The sequence below is a fragment of the Diadema antillarum genome, unplaced genomic scaffold, assembly GCF_040938485.1.
Source record: "Diadema antillarum isolate AM-2024a unplaced genomic scaffold, OU_Dant_1.0 scf00000210, whole genome shotgun sequence".
In the NCBI taxonomy this organism is placed as follows: domain Eukaryota; kingdom Metazoa; phylum Echinodermata; class Echinoidea; order Diadematoida; family Diadematidae; genus Diadema; species Diadema antillarum.
In genome coordinates, this window is record NW_027271099.1 from 1131922 (window position 1) to 1148443 (window position 16522).

Genomic DNA, 16522 nt, shown 5'->3' on the forward strand with positions numbered 1-16522 from the left:
AGATTTCTCAAATTGATTTTTCTTGATTGTTTGATCACTTGATGACATTTAAATGAAATATCTTAAAGACGTGACTGTAAAAGATTGGAGATGAATAGACAGTGATAAAAGCCAATTACATGTAGGAGTGAAGTTTCCTGAAACATTGGTTTGCTATACAAGATGGCTGTACATGTAACATAATAATCTAGAATGAGTTTTGTATAAAGTACATTGTGCATAGTTACTGTATATTAAAGTAGGTCAATCATTTTTTTTTTTTTGAAATCAGAACAGCAATGACAGCCAACAGCACATTCATGATTTGATTTATTTCTCACTATCACAGAGGACTGTGCAAGCTTAATTACACGTACATGTACATGTACAAATGTAGTTTGCTGTTGAATAAGGGTACGCTGATACATTGTCGGCTAATATATCGCGATCAGGCACTCCTTGAGAACTTACATGGTAACATGGCTATATCATATGGCAATATCACTTTATTCTACATGACTCCTCACTTGAGTTTTGTCTTGCAATCTGGATGAACCATTTTTTTCTGCTGACAATACGGCAACATCAGAGTTGTGCCCTCATTGCGACTGACAGGAAGTCATATCCTTGTGAACGTAAGGAAATGCATAGACCTACAATTGTACATGTAGGCCCTTTAAAATGCAGACATTATCTCCATAATACACCACACATTATGGCAATGAGTAAACCTTTTTTCATTCGACAACAAAATACAAAGTGGACTACCACACTGTTCTGTATGTCAGCTGTAAAAACACCTTGCAATTATATTCTGGCCATATCTTGTTTGTCTCTTTCCTATAACTTCATAATTAGTGTTCATGACCTGCTTCAACAGAAGCAAATTTCTGTCAGTAGCTTCCTTACAAAGGCCTCAATACGCGTGTGTAGGTCTATTGTACATACATGCCATGCTGTCTGCACGAACCATATCAATGGATGTCTAAATTCCGCTACAAAACTGTACAGCACAGTGGAAAGACTTACTATGAGTAATCTTTGGGGCCATGGGGAAAAAATATCATCGATGCTTCTTATTTTTAGATTATGAATCTAAAGCCACATTTGATGCTTATTAAAACATTTGGCACATACTGTCAGCAGGACTTATACAAGTGCATCTCCGGACATACAACATTTAAAGAGGGCCTCGAGGCTATGGAAGACTTTTGTTTATCTAGTTCTGCTCTTAAAAAAAACAAAACAAAAAGAGAAACAAAACAAAAACATGCCAAAGAACTAGATATATCGCTACGGCGACTGATATGCCTCCACCATAATGCATGGTTCTCCTAATAGGTCTATAGTACAATGTCTTGACAATGTGTGATGACAGTTTCACACAGTTGGCAAAATATTAAAATGACAGGTTTGACACAAATGTGCTGAATGTTCACTTTCCTAGAACTAGGTTCAATTGGATGAATGATTAAAATGTCAGAGTGCAGGTATTTGGGGAACTGACGATTTTTACTTGACTTTTGACCCTTTTATAAGTTTATGCATTGAGTAATTTTCAAGGTATTGAGAAAAAGTATAATTTCAGTATCAAATGGGAAAATAGCATCATCTAAACCTGGCCTTTGACCTTTGACCTCACAGTTCCAAAGAGAATCACTGTTAGGTTGAACATGCATAAATATGTAAGTTTCATGATGATACCTTGAGTTACTTTTGAGATAATGGAGGAAAAAGTGCAATTCAGCACTTTCACTTGACCTTTGACCTTTTGACCTTTGACCTTTTGGCAAGAAACTTCCCACAGAATATATATTGGGTAATACATGTATACATCAAGTAAAAAAAAAAAACCTTCAGGCATTGCATAAATATAAGGAAAGTAGTGATATTTTGAGGAGTTGACCTTGACCTTTGACCCCCTGACCTTTGAACCATGACCCCCAACTTCCCTAGATAATCACTGCCCATTGGAACAAGCATATATACTAAGTTCCATGAAGATACCTTGAACCATTTGCGAGATATGGAGAAAAACATGAATTTTCAACCTTTTTTCACAAAATAACCTGTGACCTTTGACCTTTGACCCCATGACCCTAAAATCCAAACAAAGTTTTATCCCCCCAGGATATACAAATTGTACCCTCATACCAAGTTTGATGTAAAACCACCACACGGTTCTTGAGATATCGACAAAAACAAAACGGGACGGACGTACGGACGGACGGACGGACGACCAGAAAACATAATGCCTCCGGCCACTTCGTTGGCGGAGGCATAAAAATCTTTAGTATGGCTCCATGCATGACTTTTGTCTGTTTATGTGTTTTCATGTAATGCATGGCTTCAATACCGATAGCTTCTGAATAATCAAGTCTAATGAATTGATACTGTTAAGGGAGCTTCTGCTTCTGGACGAGAGCCCTAAATGGACACAGATTGTAGAGACTATGCACGTACAACCTATGCCGTTTCATCTCTTAGCACTTTCGAACCGACAGAGGTGAATTGAGGAGAAAAAACAACAAAAAACACTGTTTAGCTCTCTTACCCTCGTTTGTCTTGCCCCAGACTTTCAAATGCGTAATATGCATAAACATGAATTTAGACAGGTGAACCATTTTGGCAGACTATGCTTAGTTGTTCATTTTGTTGATGAATAAGTGATTGTTGCAGTTCTGACGAACTGACCCCATATACACCATGTGGGACTAAGAATCCGATATAACCTTGCAATTCGATGATGACAACCAAAGCTGAAAGAATGAACTCGGAATTGAGGTTCAAAATCTATAAATTTCAGTAAACTACAAATCTTCGACCTCATATTACTTGGGTTCCAAATATTGGAAATGTGAAATCACTACTCTCAGAATCAGTACTAGTACCTTACTTTATTGAATCACTTATGAACATCACATATTATCAACGATACAGGGAGTTTTGAGCAGCATGACATCCACAGATTGTATGGATGTACATGTATGTTATTGTTATTGTTATTATTATTATTATTATTATTATTATTATTATTATTATTATTATTATTATTATTGTGCCTTGAGTATTGGCTACAGCTCATGCATGAATGTGCAACTGTATGATAAGGCATTTCCATTTTCAAGCATGATGGTTGCAACTGGGTTCAATATAAATCCATCTATGATGCATAATTGTATCACAGAATTACCATTAAGAAGAGTCAATCTGGCAAGAGAGTGCACAAATGTTGTCCTTTTGTGGAGCTGGTAGGAATTTTTGACATGAAAAAAGGTGTGACATGTCTTCATGAGTGGTGTATCTGTCACATAATAGCAAAAGGAAAGTCCTTGTCTGGTGGTACCCTATAAATTTCCAACTGGAAATGTGTCATCTGACAGCTACATGAAACCAACAGTTAATGGGCAGTCTAGAAATCCAGTGAGCTATCTCTATTGTGGGGTACATTAGAAAAGCAATGTTGCCCACCTGTCGATAGACTCATAAGTTACTGCCCTATACAGCCGCTATGTACTGTATGACACCTTGAGCACCCCACACTTCCATCTTTTACATGCTGTGTCACTTTGAATTTTTGTTGCATTTCTAACAAATAGTGGCAGTTGAATCCTGAAAAATGTCCATGTAAGGGAGACCATGCATTTCTCTCACTTGCCTTTTTCTCACTTCTCTCACAGCACATGTTCTTCTCTTTATCCATACTTGTGATTATGAACCAATTTAATGATACACTCACTGGTACCTTGCCTTTTTGTCAAATTTGTACCAAATCAATGCAGTTCTGGACACATTTACACACAGGACAGAAGTGGACATACTGTATAGAAAAACCAGAAGTGCCCCTATGGCAACTGGTATGCTTCTGCCAGATCACATTATTCTCCCATTAGGTCTACAGTACTTACATGTACATACTTGTACACAAGTTTGTATTACCAATGTGAGGCGAATATTTCACATGACTGGCATAAGGATTATGCCCAGCTGTAATCATTATTTGGTAAGTATCAATTTTCATGATGGTACATACTTTGAGCCACTTTCGAAATATGGAAAACAGGTGAAATTTTAGCAGTTTTACTTTTTAACCGTTTGACCTCTTAGCCCAAAGTTTCCCCCTATATACTAACCATGTGGCAATACAAAATTGTATTTTACCAAGTTTAATTACCCTAAGTGTATTACAATGTACATCCACTCATTTCCAGTGTATGGAGAAAACAGTGTAATTTCAGCATCCAATAGTATAATTTTACCATCTGTCTAGTGGCAATTTGGGTCTGTAAATACTCAAGAGTATTTTAGTCCTAGTTTTGACAGAAGCTTGGGGGGGGGGGGGGGGGATCCTCTGTACCAGTGCATAGACCAGAAGAAACAAAACAAGATGGTGCTACTGAACATGGAGGCATTGCTTGCTTTAGCACTGATCACATTATTTTATGCATTTAGCATTCACAAAGCATTCAGTATCTACTACACGGGTACTGTACAACAGTAGGTATTTCACACATACACTTGTAATTAATACAGTAAGAGTGTACACGTATACCATAGTCTACATCTCGTACAATGGATATGGTTACATGATCCTATTCAGTATAGTACACATAGGCACAGCTTGTAGTTTCTAATTATTTAGGATAGTCAAAAAGCGACAGTAATATTGACACCAACAACGTGTAATAGACAAAGTTCTCTCTTGTCTGTCTTACTTTCATGTACACACAATGCACTAAACACACATGGCGCATGCAGCTCAATTCTAACTGAGACTGATGGAGAAGAAAATTGGGGAGTGATCTCATCTTGACCATAGTCACGCTAGTGGAAAACATAATTGGAATAAGACACCTGCTGCCCTTAAACAACATTCTACTCTTTTTACAACTTAGATTAAAATGACTGAAAACCTGCAACTACAGTGAATGTGTCATATCAATCCAACTGACATCTACAAGTAGTAATAGTGGCAAGTCCTAGTTATTACAAAATGGGTTCACAAATGTTGCAAATCACAAGGGCTGAAACAAGTCACACGAATACTATTTATTTTCTTCCTAACATGCACAGGCATGCAAAAAGTGTGCAGCAAAAAAGAGTATAAAGCACATACCTGGTACTCACTAACGGCACAATGTATACTGTACTTTTAAGCAGCATGCATGCAGTCAGCAAAGAGTGCGCAATCACTAACATTGTGTTTCATACTGTAAAAACACCTAAGTTTGTGTTCGGTGTGTTTGTAACATTTCTTTGGACACCTTGTCTTGTAAACTATTGTACTGTATACGCTATAATTTTCGCGTACATAAATTTTCGCGAATTGCCGCTGTCACACATTTTCGCGAGTGGTTAAATTCGCGATTGGGGGATCAGAGAAAATATGAAGTGGCAAAGAAAGTGTGAATTTTCAACTTACTACCAAATAAGAATGATACTAGTTATACACTGCATGAAAAAAACTTACCAAACTCTGTGAACTAGTAAGTTAGAATTCAACATTTTTGAAGTGGTTAAGTCCATCGCGCTAGATTTCTGACGAGTGGTCCCCTTGCGATAATGGATTGGCTCTCTGCAGTATTCCTAAGTAGATGTGAATGTGCTATATGTACGTAAACAAGCTTAGCCAGTATGGTCTGTTCCGTAAGCCGTAATGTTCGTATCATCAAGGCAAGGGATTCATTTTGGAAGGTAATATTTTTGCGTGTTATTAATTTCGCGAATAGCTCCCGACTCGCGAAATTTGCGAAAATAAAACCCCCGCGAAATATATAGCGTATACAGTACAAGTTCTACATGTAGCTGACTGGTGTTCACCAATGAAGGTTGATGAAATGAATGATGGAGGGGGGGGGGGGCATAAGGAAGTCTTGCCCCCTCGGGCATACACAATGTCATGAAATATTGTAAATACCCACGAGTGCGCTGCATTTCAACTATAAATACACATTCTCACCTGTGAGTTACAACTTTATGTAGTTGTACGGGATACATATCATTAGTGAATACATTTTTCAGCAATCATGTATTTTACAGGGACATGTTGGTAGCAATACAATATGTAGCTACCTAATCAAGCAGTGCATGTAAATTCAAGTACTGGTATCTACGGTACATTGCATTAGGCACCGCACCACAGCTCCGGTACTGTTTTGCATGTCTACAACTGTACATGCATGTGTGCAGGATTACTTGTAATTGTGTGTGTGTGTAATAGGCACACTTATGGTGCACTTTTTGCTCTTAAAATGCACATTTTCATGTGCCTCCTAAACGGGGACAGCGTATCTGCAGTGAGACTCAACTCATCAGTGCTTCATCTACAGGTGTAGACCCTATTAGAGTTCAAATAAATTAACATTATCTCAAGTCAGGGAATCACTACTTGTAATATCTAACCTAATCCAAAGTATGTCCACAGTCCTTGGCAATTTTATTCTTTGAAAATAATGGGAATAAAACTTATATTCTGATCCTGTCTGGGTTTTTTTTTCACGTCTTTTTCAGTAAACTGTCCACAGGCAGCAACATACATGTACACTCACACGATCCTCCGTACACACACACACACACACGCCAAACCTGCTTGAGTACCTGTACATGCCAATCCGTCATGGCAGCTACATTAGTTACGTTCAGACGGGAGCCCTTAACCTCGAAGTTAGGAAACTTCGAGGTTAGAGCTTGTAGTTAGGGACCGTGAAGACGCACTCGTAGTTAGCAAACCTCAAGGTTTGCTTGATGTTTCGAGCCACGAGAAATCTTATGGTTAGCGCTCTAACCACGAGCCGCGGGGGTCCCCACTCGTAGTTAAGTACCGTGTGGACACAAAAAACAACGAACTCGAAGTTAAGAGTGACCTCGCCGTAAACTCCAGCCCCCACAATTTCCCTCTGCTTCCGGGTGAACCTCCCAAACGTACACCACAAATACACTACACGTGAAAAACCTATGACGCACGACACAACAACATCATCTTTTATTCCCATGCACTTCATCTCTGAAACTGAACACGTCGAACTCGCTACTGTATTCTATATTCTTCTCCAACGCTAAAAAAAAAAAAAAAAATTCGATGAATATCTTCATAAAGGCATAAAGTCATCAGTGCAGTGCTATCTCTGCATACCATGACAGAGAAAAAGAGTACCTGTACAAGTAAGCGAGTCCGACAGGGTTGGACTAAAGAATAAATAGACGCCTTGTTAGCAGTGTGGGCTGAAACTTCCGGTTTTGTGGTTTTGCCATTGAGTGGGACCCACTCGTAGTTACGGAGGGCAGAAGCTTAACCTCGAGGTTTCGTAACCTCGAGGTTAAGATTCGTCGTGTGGACACACGTCGTAGTTAGGGGGCAAGAGCTAAACCTCGAGGTTTCCTAACCTCGAGGTTAGGGCCTGCCGTCTGAATGTAACTATTGTATCAGGAAGATCTCTCCCATATGTACTGTCCTTGATCGTAACATCACCCTCAGACTTATTCATGCTTTTGTCATGTCAAGACTGGACGCATCGCTTCTTGGTAGCGCATGTGCGAAAGACATCGCTAAGCTTCAACAGGTACAAAACATACACCTGTAGCAGCAAGAATCACAGAGAGAGCGACCACACATACCAGTAGTAGTACCACACTTCTCCTCAGAAACCTCCACTGGTTCCTTGTCTGTACGCGGGTAGAATACAAAATACTCCTTCTCACATACAGGTGTACAGAGCACTCACTGGTGAAGATCCATCCTACATATCTGACCTCATCCACGTCTACACACCTCCTCATGCACTCCGATCATAACACCAACTACTTCTTCAAGTCCCCTGCTTCAACACTCAATACTATGGCTAAGTTCTTTCTTTGTCATGGTACCTACCCTCTGGAACAATTTACCCATCTCTGTCCGTACTGCACCAACTCAAGAGACTTTAAAAACTAGACTAAAAATGAATCTATTTAATCAATACTTTTGTCATTCATCTTAATTTTTTTTAATTATCATTTGTATTGCATGACTTTTTCATTGTACTGTTATCTTACTAGGAATGGTTGTAAAGTGCATAGAGACTTCAGTGTAACATGTGCTATATAAGCAGAATGTATTATCATTATCATTATTATTGGGTTCCGGCCGTGGCGGCAGCAGGTGTATGAGAGAAGTGTTAAAATATTACTAGAGTAAAAACACCATGTTTGTAGCAGGCTTTGTACAGGGTGCCTATTTGTGGCAGGGGCCGTTTTATTTACTGATGAAAAGGCCCAATCAGGTGTCACTTTTCATAATACTTGCGAGTAATTCCTCCTTGTGTTCTAAAGTGGGACTAAGCACATAAGATGTTCATTAGCTGTTCCACTAATGAATGAAATAGGGAATAGGCACCCTGCCGCAAACTGGGTTGTTCACTGTAGATACATGTACATTATGCCTACATGGTGTACTGTGTAGCTTTGCCGATCGTCACTGCTTTGTGGTGGCTAGCTTTGTACGCAATGGCATAAAATTTAGCAACCTATCTTGTCAAACAGCATTCCATACAACAACAAAAGCCTGCCAGCTGCTCAATGTGTGGTGGTTCGTGGAATGCCACTTTGGCACATCGGGTTGAGACAGATACATGTAGGTCCAAGATAGATTGCCCATTTTTCTTTAAAGCTTAATGTTTGACGAGAATCCTTACACTTTTATCATCATCATCGTCATCATCATCATCTGTACGGGAGTGTAGGTAGATCCTGTCAAGTCTCCTGGTCGTCAGCGCTTGGTAGCACGAGTAACAGTCTATACCAAGCGTGGGCGTGGATGTCAGACAATTTCAAAACGTTTGTCTGACCAGAACGTGTCTAAACCATGTTTGAAAGAATCTACTAGTGGATGTCACAAGTGATGAGGGCAAACTGTTCCATGATTGGATGACTCTTTTGCTAAAACAGTTGCTGCGGATGTTCAAACGACAATTGATGGCAGATAATTTGAAGGGATGGCCTCTCGTTCCACGATACTGTGATTGTACAAAGACACTGAGTCATTGAGACACCCTTTGTGTTAAGTTGTAATAGCCACAAAACATTACATATTCATACTTTCTACCTCAATTTTACATAGAATTAATACTCGCATGAAATAGATCAATATTGCTTGGACATATATTGGGCATTATGTAGTAAACCATTACGCACTGCCCACGGAGTAGAATATGCATTTCTGACCGCAAACCTGTCCATCTGCAAATTGCTGCACTAGTTTTACATGTAAATTCAAATAAATTTAATCAACGTGCTTCCTTGTGAGATCAGCATGTGTGCAATCTCTGGTTGTCTGTTCTGATAGTGTTAGATCTACACTTAAGCCCCACTCACACCTTTGCGGTTTTACATAGCTGCGTATAGCTGTATTAACCAAACGCAGTCTTAACGCAGCACTCCATGGCAAAATATTCTGTAGCAGTCACATTGTTGCGTTGTAGCTCGTATATTTCTTAAAAATGATTGGCTACCGTTGCCTTAGGTTGCTTTTCCCCTCGCTCCAGCTCACTTTTGCTCGTAACAGTACGATTCAATACGAAGATTGCAAGCCCCGTTGCGTGTGTACCTCGTTCGCCACTCGTTCGTTGCTCGCTAGCAGCTCGCATTAACTCGTCTCTCCTCGTTTCACTATTCATCCACTCGCTTTAACTAGACTGTTGCTCGTTCCGGCTCGTTCTACTGCATATCAGTTCGCCCTGCTGCATACAAGCTCGTAGAGAGTTGCGCTGGTATGTAAGTTTTTGACAATGTTTTACACTTAGTGGGGGGCACAAAGGACTTTTTGGTTCAAATTCTCCCAAAAGCACCAAATTTGGTACACATGTTGCCCAAACCATACTGTTTCGATTTTTGATGGGCGCCAAGAAGGGCGCCCCCTCCAGGGCCAAATCCAATATGGCCGCCATCTGAAATTCAAAAGTCACTTGCATTGTTTAAAAATGGTAAACATTTCACAATCATTTTCAAAAATCTGTATTAAAGATTTTCTGGGTCAATGAAATCGATTCTGATGTTGTTTTCATGGTCTGAAGTCAACTTTCCTTATAGGGTCACCCTAAATATCGCTTGGGGTCAAGACATTATTTTCATAACAGGTTGTTTCAAAATGGCTTGCCTATGGTCACTACATAGCAGGGATGACTTGCTAGTAATGCTAATATACCTGCAGTTGTTGAGGAGTGAGCAGGAGCATATTACTGCTTTGAAAAAAGACACTTTTCTGCAATACATATGCATGGTAATACAATTCGAGATAAACAGGATTTTCCACAAACCTACAATAACAGTGGGAAATTCAGTTAGAGGTGTTTTTAAAAACTGATATGTTTGGATCTGACGTTGCTGAAAGCACACAATCATTACAAAAGCTTCATGATTTGATAAGTATGTTGTGTTTGTTATGTCAACTAAGTGAAATTTAATTATAAATCTAACTAGATTTTGTATTCACAGATATATACGCAGTCATAGCGAGCTAAAGTGAGCAGCATCGAACAGGAACGAGGAGGAACGAGGTAAGATGGGGATGAACGAGGGGGAGCGAGCGACGGACGAGCTAGATTCGCAATGTAGCAAGCTACATCCGCAACGGTCCTTGCTAATGCAAGCAGAGTACCAGGAATAGGGTGCGGTGATGCGAGCTAAAGCGAGGTAATGCAGACTAAAGCGAGGGAAGTCGAGGTGAAGCGAGCAGATATCGCAACCATACGCAGTGAAACGCAGTTCAAACTAAAGCTGCGTTGTCGCTCATCCTTGCTTGTCCTTGCTCGCATTAGCTGGTTGCCCCTCGGCTTAGCTCGTATGAATTTTGAGCTTGCGTTCAGTTGCGGATGTTTGAAAAAAAATCAAACTAGCAAGCTAGAACGCAAAGCCTCTGCGTTAGTCTGCATATTGACCTCATATTAGCTCGTTTCATTGCATAGTACTACATTAGACGGTGTTAGGCAGCGTTAGACTGTGTTCGGGCAATACACAGCTGAACGCAAGCTCGAAACGCATAGGTGTGAGCTAGGCTTTTAGTTGTACACTCCAGCTATTGTTGTGCATGTGCTGCTTTGAGTGTTGCATGGCACAGAGGCGAGACCATGTACACTATGTCTACAGTGTGCAGACGAAGCATTGAATTGTCACTTTTGAAAAGTTGTTTCTAAAAACTTTTTTAAAGCCAAAATCAATATCATAACAAAGCAAATATGATCTACAATCTTCATTAGATTTAAAGGTAATTTAAGTCTGAGTTCTAAGAGTTATGAATTTATAAAGAAACATCTACCGTAGTTATGGGTAAACTCGGCCTAGCGGGTAAAGTCGGCCCCTAGTGCGCGCATTACAACTACAAGTAGTTGTACTGTGCGTGCTGGGGTCCGACTTTACCCGCTAGGCCGAGTTTACCCATAACTACGGTAAATTAGTTGTATGTAGAATCTAATCTACAAAAATACAAAATCTCTGTAATCATACTGACAAGTCACCAAGTTTTTAAACAGCCACTGCATGCTGCATACTGCACTGGCATTATTGATGCAGCCCCTGTGAGTGGATGCATGGAGGAAATCTACTCTTTTCAGAGATTTGCCTGAAAATTTGAAGGCAAGTCTTCTAGAACCCTATACGCAACTTCATTTATACAGACTGATGTGTGCTCACCTTTCAACAAAGCCAAGGGCTGGAGTTCTATGTTGTTACTCAGACGATACTGAGACGACCCCTGCGATTTCTTTTGCTTCCCCTTGCGTAAAGACTTTTTGGCAAAGGGATCAATCTTGTCGACTGCAGTAGACCCTGATGACATTGTGGCCCAACAAGATGACAAAATTGCACTATGTTCACAGTTGAAGGTGATGCATTGATGCGTTTGAAAATTAGTGTCGTTGCTGCACCCCTTTGTATGAATTCACTGAATGAAAAGTTGAACTTGTGGAACAGCTCAACACTGTTGTCAGCTTGAAAACACTGGTGGTGGGTGGTGTGGGGTTGGGTTCTTCAACCCTAACAACTGTTTAACTGTCCGAGACCTGCCCAGACAGATGGTGAATGAATGCACATGCACAGCACTGACATTCAATGGAAGGAAAACTGTGGTTCACTTGCTGGCTGGGTTGATCAGTGATAAGCTAAAACAGTTTGAGACTCACACTTAACAATTTAGAAAGATTTAGACAAAAGCAAAGGAAAAGAAACCTCACAAATTCCTGACTCCCAAGTCCACATCAGCAGCGAGAGGAATCTAGGTTCTAGACTATTGACTCTATGTCTAATTTCACAGAATTTCATAGGTGGTCTGCTTCAGCCGAAGACTTTTCAGATGCTCTTGACGTCATGAGAAATGGTGTACGATAACTGTGAGTATTTGATCACCGATATGGGGAAACCTCGCCAGTTTGAGGGTAAGATAAGATCGAGATGTATTCTCACGTTGATTTCAGATGCTGGGTCTGCGCCTTGATGTAAATAACTACGAAAGAAGGGCAAAACGGCGAGTTGGACAGGCGTGTGATTTTCTCCAAAATCATGATAATCGTTCCGATGCGCTCATGAAATCGCTTGGTCAATAATCCATGAAAAATCCTTAAATTGTTGATTCTTTACTAGCAGGCTTGCCTGCCTTGCAGTCTCTCAATGCACCCTTTCGTGAATAATACAGCTCCCGGTACACAGATCGCCAATACACCTACAACATGCAATGCACCACCGATGAACCACACATTACACACACTCGCACACTCACGACGACCGCAGATGAAAGTAGGCAGAGAGGTACATGATCGGGCGCCGCGGAATTATAATCTGCATAGACTTTGCATGTGTTACCGCAGATCGGTACCATTGCGAGTTTGGGTTGCTAGCCTCTCTGACCTGATGAGTGGTCATGTGATAGAAATTGTTACATTTCATTGGTCAATTCTGCGAAGGTGTACGATGGGCGACTGTTTTCCGAACTGTAGAGGTCGCATGACTAAATCTACTAGTATCTTCTCTGTAGACGTATGTTCATAGTTCTCGTTCTTGAAAAGAAGACATCCAGAAACTGGAGTAATCCAAAGAAGTACATAATATATTGTTTCGATACAAGAAATTGAATTATATCACTAATAAATATTTCTCTTGGGGTGTTTCTAAAATATTTTCCTTATGATAAAGAGATATTAAAAAAAATCTTCCAAAATCAAGATCAGTGGCAGATCCAGAAGGGGGGCGCACCAGGCAGGCACCCCTATTTTTTTTTTAAAACAAAACAAATAAAAAGAAAAAATGGGGGGGGGGTGTGTGCACCCCCCCTTTAATTTTGTAAAGGCGCCTCCTCTTTATGGAATTCCTGGATCTGCCCCAGAAGATAGTCTCTTTGAATGGAAGCAATGCATCAGTCTAAGTAATAGATTAGTGCTAAATGAAATGTAATTTGACACATCACAAGACAATCACTATTATTGTATAAATATCTGGAAATCAGTTACTTTGTGAAATAGGTCTTCATAATTAAGAGCATTGCAATTTGAAATAATCATATTTTTGTCTCTGTTAAAAAAACCCAGGAGTTTATAGACATCCATTACAATATATATTTTTAAAGTTATTGTATGCAATTATTTCCTGTGTTCAAGAATATGAGAAAATGTTATTCATATTCAGCAACATCATATTAGTCCCATTTTGAATGCAATTATTTCCTGTACTCCAAAGTTGGCAACTTTCTCGCACATTTACATAACATGTGTCTATCTGTCTACCTATCTACAATCAGAACAGTGTTATCGGCTATGTCAGTGACTGGTGCCCGTCTAGATAAGCCATTTGGCCAGATACGTGTATGAGGGAAACAATGTTTACAGCTCTATGTACATGTAGCTGCTGATCAGTGGTAGCCAAAGGTGGTGTACACTGCAGCAGTGGCATTACCTATGTTAGCCTATCAAGATTATTATCCATTTTTTTTTTTACGGAAAATGAAATAATTTAATGAAAATTTATAACACGTTTCTGTTGGGAATGTTACAGGTTAAGTGCAAGAGTTTTGTGGGAGTTTTTAACAATAATAATGATAAACCATTTTTATAGAGCGCAAATTACATTTAAGTCTCTAAGCCCTTTTTTAGAAACGAGAAAAGACAGATACATGTATAAGAACACACAAAAACAAAAGAAGAAAATTACATATATATCAACCGAAAACACATCATTAAACAACTTACAGAAAAATGAGTTTTTAGTGAGTTTGAAATCACCTTGATTTATATTTTTTTATGTCTTCACTGTGTGAACATGTTTGGATGATACAGAAGTCCAGACGAGACATAGCCGAACAGTCGAGGTTGAACTGTATCTATGTAACATTTATACATGCAGTGTACACATGTATTCAAGTATAGTCAGCTTTCCTGAAATGCTCAACATTGCAATTTAAAAAGGAAATTATTGCCAGAAATCTGACATTCCCATCATGTCACGGAAACCCATTGTGCATTAGGTACACTATCACATCAGACCAAAGAAACTCACTATTACAACAGTGTAATCAGATTCAGTAGAAATTCTTTATTCATAATAAAGATTTTATATTCATGGAGACAGTCAACATTGCCATTTAATATTTTGCTATTCTATAGCTAATGTGCACTGTGCAGCAAATATATGTTTTTCATAACTATATGTGACCACATAACATATTTTCTTTATAATAATGACCACAGATTCATATTAATTAGTGGACCTCTCTTTTCACTAGCAGTGACAGATTCCCTAGAACAAAATTATTCATGCTCTAAGATTCAGACATATCAATTATGCCATTCATGCCAACTTCTGCTATAAATAAATGCAATTTCTCAGCAACATTATTATACTATAACAGGGAATAATGTTTCCATTTGCACCTTAGTAACAAAGTCTTAAGTGAAACAATTAAGGGCAAATGTTGTTATTCTTCTTCAAAGACAGTGAGATTGATTCAAATGAAGTCTAGTACAACATGCAGTAGGCAAATGCAACTTTTGGATATTGTTTTTCATATCTTCATATCTTCTGATGACACTATCATATACATTGCACATTTCTTTTTCCTTTAAGATGGTAGAACACACACTTTTAAATTCTATAATACAAGTTGTATAAGCATTCTTTTGTCTTTTTCGGCAAATGAGAATAAAGCTGGACTAACAATATGCAATACGACCAGATATTGTGTAGTAAACAATATAAACACATACCAGTAGTACTATACGAAAAAGAAAATGTACATGTAACTGAGAGACACAATGTATCATAAAAGGAGGGGCATAGTAAAGGGTATACTGCTGACCTATCGTTGTGCAAGTTGGAGTATGTATTTTATTTGGGATTTGAGTAATGTTTTTCATTCATTATCATAGTTTGTGCATACAGTCTGGATAATACTACACTGAAGTTGAATCTGCGTTAAAATTAAAAAAGAACTGGACCTTCTCACCAAAGTTTTAGATTGCAAACTGAGTTACAATCTTTCAAATCAGACAGCTGTCCACACAGACAAATACACCAGCACAGAGAGAATATGCCTTCAATTCATTGACTTTGACTGTATGGGATAAAAGCAAAACTGTTTGTATGAATGGCAATTACATTTCTTATTAATGTGAAGTTGATGCATGCTCTTCAAGCATTGACCAAAAGTATTTGAATCCATTTCACACCTGGACTGTGGGCAAGTTGGTGCAGTTGGTATGAAATGCTTGCCAACTATTCAGCCAACACAAAACTTAATATTTCCTTGCTGTCTTCCACAAAGTGTTTGTCCTCTTATTGTTTCACCTTTGCTGCATAGAGCATCACAACAGTGCCAGAAACATGACAATGACAACATGTAGCATTTTTTAAATTCAATTTCATTGAAATAATGAAATATTTAGCAGTGTGTTCCCCAACTGTGACCTACAGGGAATTTTTACTCCAGTCATATGCGTGGCAAGGGCAAACAAGTCATTTATGGTTCTGAGCGCAGACTACCGGTATGTTACATGTCTGTACTTGTACATGCTCCAACTGTGAAAACAGTGCATGTTCATGAATCCAATGCATACCAAATTTAATAAATCTGCTGGCTCAATCAAAAAAGTGGAAATAAAGAGTTCTCTATGACATCGTGAATAATAATAGACTGTGAGCCCAGTATAAATCAGCCTCAAATGTTTGAGATTTTGTTAGTTGATTTTAAACACATTGACGATGCCACAATTCCCACCTAATGTGCCGAAACAGAATAAGGCATATGCCATATTTTGCTGCACTTTTATCTTTGCAAATTGTGAAAGTCAGCTGATTTCAACAAAATGACATCCACATGATATCACACTATCATAATTGCCACTATACAATTAATGCAATGTATATTTTCTCCAAGGCAGAAATCTTGACTGTGCAAAGAACTTGCTATTGATAATACACGTCCACTTACTCCTCATTCCATCAACGTACTTCTTGATCTTGAATTCAGCTACTCTTGAACTTCTTAAAGGTCCTGATTTGCAAAATACATGTGTTGTGTTTGCAAATATAT

General features: G+C 38.9%; 1 protein-coding gene across 1 annotated transcript in view; it reads right to left on the reverse strand.

The window, feature by feature from the left end:
* The window catches only part of LOC139724294 (serine/threonine-protein phosphatase 2A 56 kDa regulatory subunit epsilon isoform-like), an 87221-nt gene extending 74424 nt beyond the window's left edge, over positions 1–12797 (reverse strand). The window contains exon 1 of the mRNA XM_071635438.1: positions 11641–12797. Within this exon, the coding sequence (XP_071491539.1) occupies positions 11641–11785 (145 nt within the window). The 5' untranslated portion in view covers positions 11786–12797. The remainder of the gene's footprint in view (positions 1–11640) is intronic.
* Between the last annotated feature and the right edge of the window lie 3725 nt (positions 12798–16522).